Source organism: Macrotis lagotis, chromosome 1, assembly GCF_037893015.1.
Source record: "Macrotis lagotis isolate mMagLag1 chromosome 1, bilby.v1.9.chrom.fasta, whole genome shotgun sequence".
NCBI classification, from domain to species: domain Eukaryota; kingdom Metazoa; phylum Chordata; class Mammalia; order Peramelemorphia; family Peramelidae; genus Macrotis; species Macrotis lagotis.
In genome coordinates this window covers 128,255,595-128,270,805 of record NC_133658.1, presented here as the reverse complement: position 1 = coordinate 128,270,805, position 15,211 = coordinate 128,255,595, and the positions used below count along the sequence as shown (strand labels likewise).

Genomic DNA, 15,211 nt, shown 5'->3' with positions numbered 1-15,211 from the left:
AGCAGTCATGAGATGGAATGCCTTTTGGCAATAAACAGGAGGACAGTGTCCGAGTATTATAGAGGACCTAGATGAGGAAGGTAAAAGGGTAAGAAAACCTAGGAAGCTTGGCGTGGGGAGGGGGAAGGATTTTATATTTGATTATGGAAGTGACAGGGAGCCAGTGATGGAATGGGATAGGGATGATAACATGGTCAAATTGGGGTTGGGAAGATTACTCTGAAGATTGAGTGGAGGATGGATTGGAGTAAGGAGAGACTTGAGGCAAGGAGGGCAACCAGAAGGCTATTGCAATGGTCCAATTGTAAATTTGTGAATCCTTAGCTCTGACACTTGGTTTTGTGACCCAGGATAGGTCCCTTTGAGCCTCAGCTTTCTCCTCTGTAAAATGGGGACAATATGCATGTACTTTCTATTATGTAGGATTTTAGTAAAGATTTAAAAAAAATAAATCTCAAGGGGCAGCTAGGTGGCAAAGTTGATAGAGTATTGGCCCTGCAGTCAGGAGTACCTGAGTTCAAATCTGGCCTCAGACTTTTAATAATTGCCTAGCTGTGTGACCTTAACTCCTTAAATAAAAAATATTCCTCTAGAAATCTAGAGATTTTTCCTGGGATTCATTTGGTAGAGTGCTAATAAGAGAGTGGGTCCAGGTATCAATATTATGGGAAACCACTTATGCCTTTCCTCTTTTTTTGTGGGGGGAGATGTAAATTTTATTTTTCTTGGTGGCAGAAAAAGATATCAATTCATGTAATTTGGTTCAAATAATCCAATACATAGAATCTGAATAATAAACTACTAGACATATAATATTTCTACTGTGGAGCTTAGAGGAATATCTCAAGATAGGGTTGTATCTCAGACAATGCTGAAAAAGCCCCTGAAACTATAGGTTCCCCCCCCATCCATGTGGGAAAGAAGCTAAATGACATTTGTAATTTAATTGAACATGAGTGGATACCACTAAGAGTACCTTGGCAGAGGGAAACTACACTGAAGAAAATATTAAATGGTAGCCTTTGAGGCAGATAGGGGTTCTAATCTTAACAGTGTAACATGACATGTTCTCCCATACTTCCTAGCCCTGAATCCTCTCCAGGCCTACTGACCTTCCTGGACACATGTGTTCCAGATGGGTATGCTGTCTCCCAATGGTGATGTGAGAATGATGGGAAAGTATAACAACATTATGTGAATTACCTGGGAGATTACCTATTTTTTTATCTTGCTTGGTTTTTTAATTAAATGACTTTTACTCTGAATTAATGTGTCTTCTAGTAGTTCTGAGAAATGAAGGAACAAAGGAAGGAGGGAGGGAGAGTGAGAAGAAAGAAGAGAGAGAAAGAATGGGAAAGAGAGAAAGAGAAAGAACTCTTGATTCGGGTTTTGAATAGACTGACCTAAATTGTACCTTGAATCTGGAGTAACTTTTAGATCACTAATGTTTGAAGGAGGACTGTTATCCTTAAAACTTCTTTCTTAAGCTTCCTCTTCTGTGCTATCTTTATCAGAGTTCTACATCTGGTTCTTCATCTTTACCAGGTCACCTACATTTGAACTCTAAGGGAAAAAAAAATTATGCAGTCTTTCCAGATAGGTTCCCTGCCAGCACACAACAAACAGAGCTTTGTCCATTGTTCTGTTTGGGTTAGTAGTTAGCCTTCCTTAATCTGGTATCTTCCTGTGTTTCCAGCCTTATTTCCTATTACTTTTCTTCAAGCATTATATGCTTTGGCCAAACTATTAATAGTATCTTTCCCCAAACAGTCTGCTTGGTCTCCCATTTGTCTTTTTGTTCTCATCATTCCTGAACATGAACCAATCCCTCTCTCTCCATCTACTGAATTTTTGCCCATCCTTTAAAATCTAACTAGTCAATGTGCTTTCTCAATTCAACTCAAATGCCACTCCCTTCACAAAGCTTTGCCCGACTCCTGGGTGCTAAGAATTTTTCCTGGTAAATCATATATAATACTGGGCTTTGTTTTTTTCCCATGTGCTTATATCTTATCCCTTTCTATTTTTACAGCTTTTGTGGACTAATATTACTCCTCCACTTTCTACAATCCAGCCAGCCCGACCTTCTTCATATACTTCATGCCACGGTGCCCCAAATCTTGTCTCTTACTTTGTCTTCCTGGTCATCCTTTGCTTATTTCTTTGTTGTGGGTTTACTTCTTTATAATCATAACTTACAACCTTCCCAATACCTATGACTGATTGATATCTGGACTTCCTCTCTCCTCACTTTCTTCTAAACCTTCTGCAGGCCAGCTTCCTCCTTACCTTGGCTTTACAGAATTTCACTTAATGTGCAGCTCCAGTATAATCTTCTACATGAAGCCTTTCCTCATCCCTTCTAACCTCTAATGCCCTCTAAACTACCTTATATTTTACCATTATGTTAATATTTTCATGTATTTATAGTCTCTCCCATTGGAAGATAAAATCCATGTGATTAGGAATTTTTTCCTGATTTGCACTTACATCCAAAATACCTAGCACAGTGCTGGCACATAGTAAGGTCTTAATAAATGTGTGCTGAAGGATAGTATTAAGTGCATGAGGACAGGACCTAAACCTCATCCAAACAAAAACAAAACAAAACCTAAAACCCACAATTTTACTCAAATGCCAGTTTTTCAAAAAGCCTTCCCAGTTGCCTCCGGGTTGATAACATTGTTCCTGAATGTCAAAGCTCTTTTGATATTGTAGTATTTGTCTTATAGCACACTAATAAACTTATAGTGTTGTCCTCATCCCTTTGGCAGAATTTTATAAGATATCTATGCTGATATCAGCTCCTTACTAGACTGTAAGCTCCATGAGATCAGGGACTGTTTTAGTTTTTCTACCTTCTATGTTATAACACAGTGCTTAACTACAAGAGGCTTAAAATATTTGTACATGAAAAATAAAATAAACCATTTGTAATATAGTATTTTACCTAATAATATGTCTAAGAATTTGTCCTTTTGAAAAGTGTAGGTGTCAAATTCTTTAGCAATTCCCATTAGAGGGAATGAAGCATTTCAAATGTGAATATCTCAACATTTCAGACAGAAGAAAATTGAGGCAGTTGATCAAGAATTTCCTCTCATTTTATTCAAGTATCTTTCATCACTATTCCCATCTTCATCATTGCCTCATGTAGTGTGAATTTTCTAGATAAGTACTTGATCCCATTCCATTATATGTTCTCCATCATTTCCCCCTCTCTCACTAAACTTCAATCTGTCCCAATCTACCTGACTATAAAAACTTCTGTCTTAAAAAAAAATCTCATTTAATCCAGTCATCCCCATTGGCTACCATCTTAAAACTTTCTTCCTTTTCATGGCTATGAAAAAACTGTCTATGATCAATTGGTATTTAGACTTCCTCTCTCCTCACTTTCTTCTAAAACTTCTGCAGGCTGGCTTCTGACCTTATCACTCAACTGCAACTGTTTTCTCCAGTTACTGCTGCTTTCTAAATTGCCAAATCCATTGACCTTTTTTCAGTTTTTATCCTTCTTGACCTCTTTGAATGTTTTGACATTATTGATCACCTCTTAGGTACTTCCCCCTTTCTAGTGTTTCATGAAACTGCTTTCTCCTGGTTCTCCTCCTTCATATCTAATCATTCTTTCTCTGTCTCTTTTGCCAAGTTCTACCCCCAGGTCATGCTCAGTAATTGTGGATATCTCCCCCCAAAAGGTTTGGGACCCAGCTTGAACTAGAGTTGATTGTGAAATTTGTAGTATGGCTATTTATACCTCAGAAATTTGCAACTACAAATCAGGGCCTGATTTATTGTTTTGTTGATTGTTTAGACTTAATGTGATGGAGAAAAATGTAAATAATGGATATTGAACTTATAAGTGTGTATTTCATACAGTTTTTGAAAGTTCTTTATTAAACATTTACCAGCACACTGCTACCCTTAAAGCTCTTTCCTTCCTTTTCTCCTTCTCGCTTCCCATGAGTTCAATTATCATCACTATGTAAATGACTCTCAGATCTAGTTATCAAGTCCCAACTTTCCTGGCCTCTAGTTTTGTATCATCATTTATTGAACATCTTGAATTGTATGCCCCATAGACATCTCAAACTCAACATGTTCAAAACAAAAGTCATTATCATTTCCATACACACCCTCCCTTCTTCCCAACTTCCCAATTATTAAGGATGTCACCATCATCCAGGCTCATAACCTAAATTGATTTACTTCATGGGTTGCCAAGTCCTGTCATTTCTACTTTCACACTATCTTCTGTATAGGTTTCCTTCTTGACTCATGCCTAGACTACTGTGATAGCTCCCTGGTGAGTCTTCCTGCCTCATTTCTCTATGGTATACCACTACCCAATGAACTCTAGAAGCTACATGATATACACATATACAGGTCTACTTATGTGATACATATGTATTTTGTATATTTTGGTTTTTTACATAGATATACATAGGAAGAAAAGGAGGGAAGGACCTATTAAATACCAACTCTTTGAGATTTAATATGCTAAATACTTTACATAAATTATTTCATTTTATCCTTACAACAACCCCGAGAGGGAGGCACTAATAACATTTTACAGTTGAGAAATCTGAGGAAGACAGGAGTTAAATGACCTGCCCAGAGTCACCTAGCAAGTGTCTGGGCCTAGACCTGAACTCAGATCTTTCTGACTCCAGGTCTGGAGCTCTAACCATTGCACCACCCAATGCCTCACTGCCTAGAGAGTGTAATATGGTGGATTGTGTATTCAATCTGGCATCAGAAGGATCTGACTTCAAATTCTGCCTGACATGACTATGTTCAATTCATTTAACTCTAATTCTCGAGCAACTTGACAAAATTATTGGACTTAAAATATATGCTGATGAAAGCAATTCCTACCCCCAATGAAATAATACATGACTGATGTAAACTGTGGATCACTTCTTTTTATTTACCTGTTTCTAAACTTTGCCACTTTTAAAAATCCTCAGTCCTGTCTTGGGCTAGGCATGATGTGATTTAGCGAAAAATGATAATGTATGGGAAGCAGGTGACCCAGATCCAAGCACTGACACTAACTTTTTGAATTTCAGGGAAATCACTTAACCTCTTTAGCCTTCAGTTCTTCATTCATGGAACACTGCACTAGATGGCATAATGGGTAGTCAGGAGGGCCTGGGTTCAAATTTGACCTTAGATTCTGTGTGACCTTGGTCAAGTCACTTAACCCTAACTGCTTCATATCCAGGTCCATCTTCAGTCATCCTGATCCATATCTGGCAACTATATGGCCATATGGAGGAGAAAGAGAGGCTGGTGACTTAGCACAGCATGGCCTCACTCAAATCCAATTCATGTGCTTATCATGGTCTTCAAAAATGAAAAACCAACACTATACTATATTATAGTTATCTGTACACAGTGCTCTATCTCTCTAAGCATCTAGCCAAAAGAAAGCATTTGATGTTTGCTGAATTCAAAAGGTTGGATTTAATCTGTGTAATAATTTCTGTGGTTTCATCTGAGTAACAATGGCCGAAGTTTGCTAACAGTTTCAACCTTATTTTCTACATTCTTGAATGACTACAGTGCTCATTTTTTTTATTCCATTCTATCTACCATTTAGTAAGTGCTTAATCATTCAAGTTTGCCCTGCCTGATGAGTTTTTTCAAGTCTCCCTTCTGACACAACCTTTCAGACCCAGAAAATTTCCTAAATTGCAGAATGATTGCTGATCTGCATTGGTAGGAGTTATTTTACTGGGAACTTATTTCCTTACACCATTGTGGTCATGGGTTCAGAAGAAAATATTTGGTACTTTGCTCATATGATTGTGATGAGGGTTGTACGCTGATCAGCAGTACCACCCATGTGGTGTCAATAGACATGGATTATAGTATGGAATAGAAAAAAATGAGCACTCAGAAACAGACAGTGGTGGTGGCAGAAATGAGAAGATGGAGAGATGGTGGAGTAGAGTTGCAGCATCCCCAACTTGTGTATCTTTTGTATACCCTATTGTATCTCTGCATAATGTCAGAATGGACAGGCCCTGCATAATTAGCCTGTCCTTTACAGTGTGCCAGAGAATGCAGGCAAAGACTCCTGTGTTGGATGCTTGAAAAGTCATGACCCACATATGGTTTATGGCTTCAAAAATGACTCGAGCAAGACATAAAGTATTTATTTTAATCAAGTTCTTTTTCAAGAGTTTCTTACTCTTAACAATTCTTCATAAAAACTATCAGATACATAGATAAGTCACACTAAGAGTGCAAAGGCATAATGCCAACAACCTGCAAATGAGAATTATTGTCCAAACCACTGAAAATGGAAAAGTGGCTTTTCCACCCCACCTTCTTCTTGGCTCCTCATTCACAGCCCATAGGATTGTTTTCTGAGGCTTAAGAACCTCAATACTACTTATATTCAGGTCTGGCTCCTCATTCAGTCTACTCAAAACAAAAAAAAAGTTGGAGAAACTGAAATCTCAGTCAGCAGAGGGAGCCAGCCCACCCCTTCATCTTCACCAATGATCCCTAGGGTTTGTCACCTGGTTTCCATCTCCAGAGTGAATAAATGGCCTGGAACTTTCCCTCCTGTGCAACAACTTCCAGAAGTTGTCCTGGCTTTGACTCTTCTGGGGGGACGACAGTGCTGCCACTCTAGGGTCACAAGGCTAGGGTCCAGTCTGAGCTTGACTCTCACTTGTGCATTAGAATACTGCCAACCAACTGGACTGAGGCTAGCCATCACCATCTTTGTCCAGGTCTTTGATTAACCAGAGTGAGGTCTCACCACTTTCATTTCTAATCCAGGAAAGTGGTCAGAAGCACAAACAGAATTTTCTCACATCAAGAACTTAACAGTCAACTTTTGGATTTCTTTGGGAGCACATGGAAGTAGGCCACGAGTTAATTACCAAGGAGAGCAAAGCAAACCTAGGTGTGCTCCCATTCATGTTCCTTAAGCAGGAGTCTTTGGTGGTTGCTCAGAGAATAGACCTGGCTGGAGAGATTGAAAAAGCTGCATTGCCCAAACCCCTTTTTCCCCCATGACTAGCTTAACAGATACAAATTAAAAACCATATTTATGCAGCTCATTTGCAAAAGGAATTAAAAAATAATCCTTGCTACCTAAAGAACAGACACTATTCTCTGTACGTGGGGTTCCTTTATGACAGGGCACCGGAGCAGCAGAGACTGGCTGAACTTCAAGAACAAAAGAATGCACCACTGTAAACTCAAACTGGCAGCATGCATTCATGAATATGAGGTGGGGTGAATTCAGGCCAAAGTTCAAGTAGGATTGAACGTCCAGGGAGTGCCCATCAAACTATGTCAACCTGTATCACACAGAGTATGCATGGGAAGTGGTGGGAGAGGAGGGATGGAGGGTGAGATGGGGAAACATCAAAATGAGAAGTACAAACAAGGCAGGGGCTCAATGGTTGGTCAGTAGGAAGGGGGGCGGGGGTTTTATTTAGTTTCTTTGCTTAGGATGATCTAGTATGATGACTGTGATAGGAGGTAAGGAGAAAGCCTGAGGAGGAGTTGGAGAGTGAAACCATTTGTAGTTATGTGCTTGGCCAGAAAGGCCAATAGAACAAGTCCAGCCACATAGACAATTCAAGTCCCTCTAGGTAGGTGTGTGGAGGAGCACTATTCTTGGGGGGCCAAGTAAACTACTCTGCCAGACTCTTAAGTGTGGGGCCAAACCAGCAGAAGGACGGTGACTAAACTGGGAGGTCCTGCAGGCCTGGACTGAGAGGAGGCAGTGAGGGTGGGGCACACAGATTTGGTAGTATGTTACTTGTTTTTCTCCATGCTTAGCAAATTTATTTTATAACCAGTAAAATAACATTATCTGGAGCCTTTTATATTTTCCATTATAATCCCACCAAATTCTTGAATGTAAGCCAGAAACAAAATGAAACAAACTTATCATCTGAGTCAACAGTTACAAGCTCTATCTTATTTCATATTTTTGTTTTCTTTTCAAACAGAATTCCTTCTATATGATAAAAGATGTAATCAAATAGGATGCTTTCAATTGTGAGCCTGCTTAGCACTCAAGGAGCTTTAAAAAGAAAAGCTCTAGGAAACAGATGATTAATACAGTAACAAGAACTTAGAATGAAGTTATAGACTTTAAGATGGCCAGGTTCACCTTGCTGAACAGGGTAGCACAGTGAAATACTGACTTTTGCTGGTGCAAATCTGGACACTATGAGTATACCCTGTTGGAGTAAACTTGGCCTATTGGTCTCATGTTGACTTGTTTTTACAAAAATTCAATGATAATTCATAATTTTCTATAGTATATCATCATTTAGACCTAGAATCCATTGCACATATTTGACATGTTTGAGGGGGACCACCACTAAGTCAAAGGAAAGCATAGCATTGATTTTTAAGTTATTCCAGGTAACTAAGTATCCCTAATTACAGATTAGAGGGTCCTGGTCCTGGATTTCAGATTTTTTTGAAGTTTCCTATAATTAAAGACTTCCTATTTGATATTCATATTCATAGGCATGCCCATTTTATTGGGCTTTCCACATTACCTTTCCCTCATTTCCACATTTGGAAATAAATATCCTATAGTATTTACTATCTATTCTCATTTTTAAAACAGAAGAAGTCAGCCCATACCTTCATTTTCCATGCAGATATGAGTGTCCAGACATCAAGGTAGGGTTGGGATAAATGTTAAATATTACTTGAGTCAGTCAGTGAAAAAAAATCATAAACCTTCATATAGACTTAGTTTAGGAAAGTTTCCATGACTCCATACAGGAGTGCCAGGATGCATGAACATGAATATTTCACTTCACCCTAAGAACTTGATTGACTGAGCCAACAAATGTGAAATTTTCAAAAGTAACCTAAAAATAATGGGGCAGTTGAGGGAACTTTATTGTGTCTCCTAATTTAGAATAAAATATTCAGCCTACATTCCCACCTAATCAGTTTTTCTCAGGACTGAACAGTAAAGATTCATAGCTAAAAGGGACCCTAGAGATCGAGTCCAAAATTTTTCATTTTATAGTTACAATCACAGATCTAGAAATGTATTTTAGGCACATGTAGTTGGGCTGCGTAATTTTGTCCAAGGTAAGATAGGTCAATAATAGAATTGGGCCCTGAACCCAGAACCTTGGACTTCTATCCAGTAGCCTTTCTACTATACCACTCCTAGATTTGTAAGTATAAAGGGGGTTTTAAAAAACACAAGAGAAATTAGCTCACTAATTCGTAGTCCTTAGTGATGACTGAACATGTCTCCTTTAAGAGTAAATCAGCATAGGTTGTGGCTCAAGGCTTCACACAGGGAAATAACTATACTCTGGCTCATTTCATAAAAAAGAACATTTTTTCATTGAAAATCATAAATTACATGTTCCTTGCCATGGATCAAGATAAAAATGCCCCCCCTCCCAAAACAAAACAACATTTGGAAATAAATATTGGAGGACTAGATTCGATCTCCCTGTAAGTGGAAATCTGTTTTACATTATTTACTCAATACCAATTTGGAGTGTTCTAAGGATCTCCCCGATTATCCATAAACTTAACTGATCCCAGAAGTCAGGGTAGGGGGTGGGGGGGGGAAAGGAAGAATTATTTTCAAGTGACATAACCTTCCTTGACAGTTTCATGTAGCCTAGTAAAAATTGTACCATTTAGAACTGAAAGGGACTTCAAAGATTGTCTAATCTAGTCTCATTTTATGTGTGAAAAAACAGGCCCAGAGAAGGAATAAATTGGCCAAGACCACATGAGAAGCAAAAACCACCCATGTGACACAGTACCTTTTTCCAGATATTTTTTTAATTTTAACTGGAAATTGGGGTCTGCTTTGTATAGAAATTTTGAGGTTCTAACTTTTATTTCATTTACTTTAAATAATGAAACATAAAATGGAATGGATTAAAAGGGAAAGGGGATGAGTATTAAATCAATGGATCCTTACAATAATCCTGGGAAGTTGTTTCCCCATTTTACATTGAGTAGAGAGGTTAAGTGACTTACCTAGGATCACAAAGTTTTAAGTATCTGAGACTGGATTTAAACTTAGGGAATACCTGAATCCAGGCTCAAATGTTCTATCCACTGCCCCCCCCCCCCCAGCTGCCTCTAAATTAAGAACTAATTTTATGAAAAATACAACTAGGCAGAAAACTGGCAGTAAATGTAACAGAAATCCCAACAAATTGTGGTTTTAAAAATTAAATTGGCATGTTAAGGTAATAATGATCACTATGCCTTCTGCTAAGGATTGAATGAGAAAATGATAAGGTCAATTTGCATGCATTTAAATTCTTTTCTATATTAGACAAAACCATATGATCATTGGATTCACACAGGCTTTTAGGCCTGTCACATTAGATTGAGGTATATTTATAACAGATGATCAGCCCAACTACACTTCTAATGAGTTTTATACCTGGGCAATCTCACTGTCATGATTTTTTCCTGCATTCAAGCTATATCTACTTATGCACTTTTACTCAAAATAATTAGTAAATTATTGTCATTTTAAAAGTCAACTGTTCTCCAACTATACTGGTTGGCAGTAACTGGTACCACAATAATTAATATATATTGCCAAGTTCTTTTAAAAATAATAAAAAAAATGTTGGGTGGATGACCACCTGGAAAGGGAATCTGACATTTTGTGGAAGGTTGGATCAATAGGTGAACATTGAAAATTCATGTCAATTTAAAGATTCCATGATTGTGTTCATGTGTGCATATAAGTGTCCATTTGGTATACTGAGGACAGGCATTTATGTCCTAGTTCTCTGGTATTTCTTCTCATGTCTTTAAGGACTATTCAACAGCAGCCATGAGAAGAACTTCACATGCAAAAGTTTAGTATACTCAACAACTGAGCAAGGTAACCTTGTGTCATGGACTACTTTATAATTTATAAGCCTGGGTATCATTACTTTTAATTGAGGAGGCAGCTATCTAAGCTATCTTCATAGCTACTCCCAATCCTACCACAGCTGTTACATCAATTTGAAAGTTGCTGCTAGTGGCCCTAATTTAGTACAGAACATTATTCAATTTGCCACTGAACTAGATACTTGATACAGGTAAAATTCCAACCAGAAACAGCTTTTTTTTTTTTTTTTTAGGTTTTTGCAAGGAAAATGGGGTTAAATGGCTTGCCCAAGGCCACACAGCTAGGTCATTATTAAGTGTCTGAGACCAGATTTGAACCCAGGTACTCCTGACTCCAAGGCCAGTGCTTTATCCACTGCGCCACCTAGCTGCCCCTCAGAAACAGCTTTTGAAGGACAAGTATTGCTGCCATAAAAGTAACAACTTTGATACTATTCATGCTTACCCTTCTACAACACTGAGGGGAGTAGCCTAAGCTCCAGGATTGGGTTAATTTCCAAAAATATTCAAAGTTGGAACCAGGCTTAGTAAGTTTTCTACCCAATGGAGAATTTTCCAAATCTTCCTAGGTATCACTTGAAGGGTTCATATTAAAGCCTGTCCATGAAGTGTGCTTTTTTTTTTACATGAAGCTGAACTTTTCAGGTGAGATCTTCCAGAAACCTAGTTATTATTTTAAGGCACTAATAATGAGGGGTCTAAGACAAAATAGTGAGGTGTCTAAAGACATTTTTAGAAGACATCAATCATTTACTGGCATTTTCTAACCAATGCACCATGAAAAGAAAAAAATTGGAAAATTTCTGGGTTCCTTCTTTGCCCCAACAAATATATCTAGATGCTTCTTTTAAGCAGACAGCACAGAAGCTGGGTCATAATCTGAAACTAAATTCTTTCTCAGTTCAGCAATAAGGCTGCCCTATATTGTATTCCAACCTAATGCTTTTGATCTTTGTATTTTTAAGATTCCATACTCTGACCAGAACCCCAATAAAATGTCCTTTCCTAGAGTGACATGGTAGAAGATACGTACACACACACACACACACACACATATATATAATATATAATACATATATATTATATATATATATATAAATTATGATTGTATGACCAAATGAATGCTTTTTTATCAATGGGGAATAATAAGGAAAGAAATTTATCCTAATGCATCCCTTCTACCAAGGCATTATCATCTCTCCCTTCCCCTGGTTTCAATCCTATAGTCAAAAAAAGGGAGCTAAATGAGAGTTGGGGTCTCAAAATGGAATTAGATCCATAGGGAAATGCTAATGAAAAGCTAGCTGGGGAGTGTGAGAACATTATCTGATGAATAATGTTCCCTGTATTGCAAGAAGACCACATGCTTCAAATGCAGTGTTGCCTCAGAAAATAACAGATCTGAGTATTCAAATCAGTTTGTAAAACATGATATGGAGACTTCATTGATATTGCTACAAATATGCATAGAGACATCACACAGGCATGCATTTCTGTATCTGTATGGATAGGAGGGACATCCCACATCCACACATCCATACTCAATGATGGTGTGCATACAGCTCAGCATGCACACATTAACTCATATTTGAGCTCAAGTGTTCCATCTGGAGTTTGCTGGTTTATGAGAATAGTCAGTAGCTGCAAGATGAGATTTCCTCTTAGGGAGGAAAGAGCTATCTTGTATTGTTTTTCCCTCAGAAACTATCTCTTTCAAAAAAAAATAAATCAACCAAAAGTCCTTCTAGAACCTTAATTCAGTCCTGAGGGAGTTATTACAGAATCCTTACTTAACCTGACTTTGAACAGGAATTAGGTCTTATATAAACTGGACTGTTCAAGATTGTGAGGCAAGAGGAGTGAAGTAAAAAGCTTCTTAGTAATAATGTAGGACCCATGTGTAAAGTCACCATAAAGGTGAACACTCCAGGAAGCCCAGCAGTCAATATAAGCAAAAGAAAACGTTTGAACTCGATACCCCTCTTCGCTCCCCCCCCCACTCTGGGTTTGGGTCCTGACAAAGAAATACTGCTGTAGTAGTGGGGAGTCCAAAGCTCAACAAAGAGAAGCTGGAGGCAGAGTGAAAGGGGATGACTGAGGGAAGCATGTTGTTTGGGAGAGGGGCTTCAGGAATGGGAGATGTTCTTAAGGTTTCTGTTTGTTTGATTTGGAAGGAAAGGGTGCCAAAGCAAAAGGATCCACACTGGGCAGTTCTGTAGTCCTGGAGGAAAAGGAGGTGATAGAAATGGATCCAGAGATTGACTGCTTATTGCTTTGGGAAACAACTTTGTAGGCAGCGATGGGCTGGGCTTCTGGGCTGGGCTCATTCTCAGGGCTATAGTGACGGGAATATTTGGACAATGACTGGGGGCGGAATGATTTGTTGGCCAAAGAGCCAGAGGCCGCTTCCTTCTGGGACAAGGGACCTTTGTTTCTGTCATTAGGGTGACCTCCAGGATCCAGAGAGGTCCCCTTGGAAGTGATGTTGTCGTGGCTTTCTGTCGACTGGAGGGAATTGGGAGGGAGATTAGATTGATGGAGAAATCCCACCATGGGATATGGAGCTAGGGGAGAGAGTGCTACAGGGTGCATCCCCCTGTCTAGGTTTGAGAGCAAAGGGTTAATAACTGGGGGGCCATCTCCCATCTGACTATGGAGAGCAGCCTGGGTGGGCAGATCCAGAGAGACTCCCTGAGTGACTCCAAGTTCTTCCATGCTTTTCTTCTTGGTGAAAGGAGCTCTCAGAAATACATCTGTATCCTCAGGCACCTGAGGAGCCACATGGCCCTTGGTGACAAATGGGGCTTTAGTAAAAATATCCATGCCATCATATTGGGGCCTTGCACTCCTGAAAGGGGCAGTGGCAAAAACATCTGGCTCCCCAGAAACTTCTCCAGTTAGTTGTGCAAATGCTTGGAACTGGTTTTCTTTCCCTCCATGGGTTGTTTTAATTTCTTCTTGGCAAACTTCTGGTTGAGTGAGGTTGCCTTTCTCTACCAACCCTGCCTGTGGAGTCTTACAGGATTCATCCTCCTCTTCAGAGTCCATGAGGAGAGGCCGAGAGCCACTGCAATCCAGCATGTCTCCCTCAAGATCGGTCCCTTCTTCTTCACTGCTGTGAAAGGAGCTGTTACTGGAAGGTCTAGCTCTTGCCAAGTAGTCAGATTCTAAATTATTCTGCAATTTGGCCCCTGGCCCCCTGTTGGAGTCCGATTCCAGCAGAAGACCTTGGTGAGGAGATTCTTCAAAGGACTCAACACTTATTGAAGGGCATGAATTTGACTCTTTCTGGAGACCTGCAAGAGAGCATCAAACAGAAAGTTACTGGACAGGTCAATGTGGATAGAGTTCCCCAATTCTGAATACTCCCCCCCGCCCTGCCCCCATGGCAGAAACATTGTGAAACGGAACAAGAAATGTGGTCAATGGGTAGAGGGAGAAAATAAAATGGAAAACAGGGTAGGGAGAGGAAACCATTATCAGGCAGGCAGGGAAACTGCACACAAACTGGAGCCCAAACCATAACCATCTCACATCTCGGAACATGGCAGGTATGAAGCATGGGAAAGGAGATGAAGATGTTAGACACACACAGACATCCAGTGCTCCTCAACATTCCCTTTCATATGGCCAGGCACCAAGACTCTCTCTATCTGCTTCTGGTTCATAAAGGAACAAAAACAAGCCCCATCAACATACCCAGGCACACCTTCACAGCTTCAGGCTATGCAAAAGCTCAGTCTCTGGCGTGGCGGGCTCCATGCTGCCTGTTCCATCACCAGGGGAGAAACCTTCGGAGGGGAAGCAGACCCTGGCTTCTGGATAACTATGTCATTGAGGATGGGAAATAGGTCACAAAATCTGGTTCACTGAGCTCACAAACCCTCAAAAGTCTTAAGAATAAGGGAGTGTTCTTGAGGGGTGAAATTGAACTATATATAAAATAACCACCTTTAATTAGAACTGCTCTTGGAATTTTTTTTTTCAGTTTTCTAAACTGGCCTCTACTTGGTTTCAAAAAAAAAAAAAAAAACAAAAATAAAAAACTGTTTAAAAGCTCTCTCTATAACCTGGCAAGAGTGTGTTAAGGACCCAGGAAGTGACCTGGGCATTAGCACACATCATAATGTACTAGTCTCTTTTTATCTGCTTCTAGGCATCTGAAAGATGATCTGGCTTAAACACAATTTATGATGGTTATCAAATACAAGAGAGCTTACCTTCGAAGCAATATTAGCAGGTTAGAAGTATGTCATTGGATACATGTTAGCAAGAGGGCAGCAAGAAGGCACAGATAACTAAGCGAGAAGAATCC

General features: G+C 39.4%; 1 protein-coding gene across 11 annotated transcripts in view; it reads right to left on the bottom strand.

Moving 5' to 3' along the window:
• Positions 1-1,784: 1,784 nt before the first annotated feature.
• AAK1 (AP2 associated kinase 1) overlaps positions 1,785-15,211 on the bottom strand; it is a 322,133-nt gene continuing 308,706 nt past the window's right edge. For 3 of the 11 annotated variants that reach the window (XM_074207796.1, XM_074207788.1, XM_074207778.1), the window contains exon 21: positions 1,787-14,192. In XM_074207796.1, coding sequence (XP_074063897.1) covers positions 13,042-14,192 — 1,151 coding nt within the window. In that variant the 3' untranslated portion in view covers positions 1,787-13,041. Of the gene's footprint in view, positions 14,193-15,211 lie in introns of all 11 variants that reach the window. The other 8 variants (XM_074207813.1, XM_074207814.1, XM_074207823.1 and 5 more) reach the window with 6 other exon arrangements.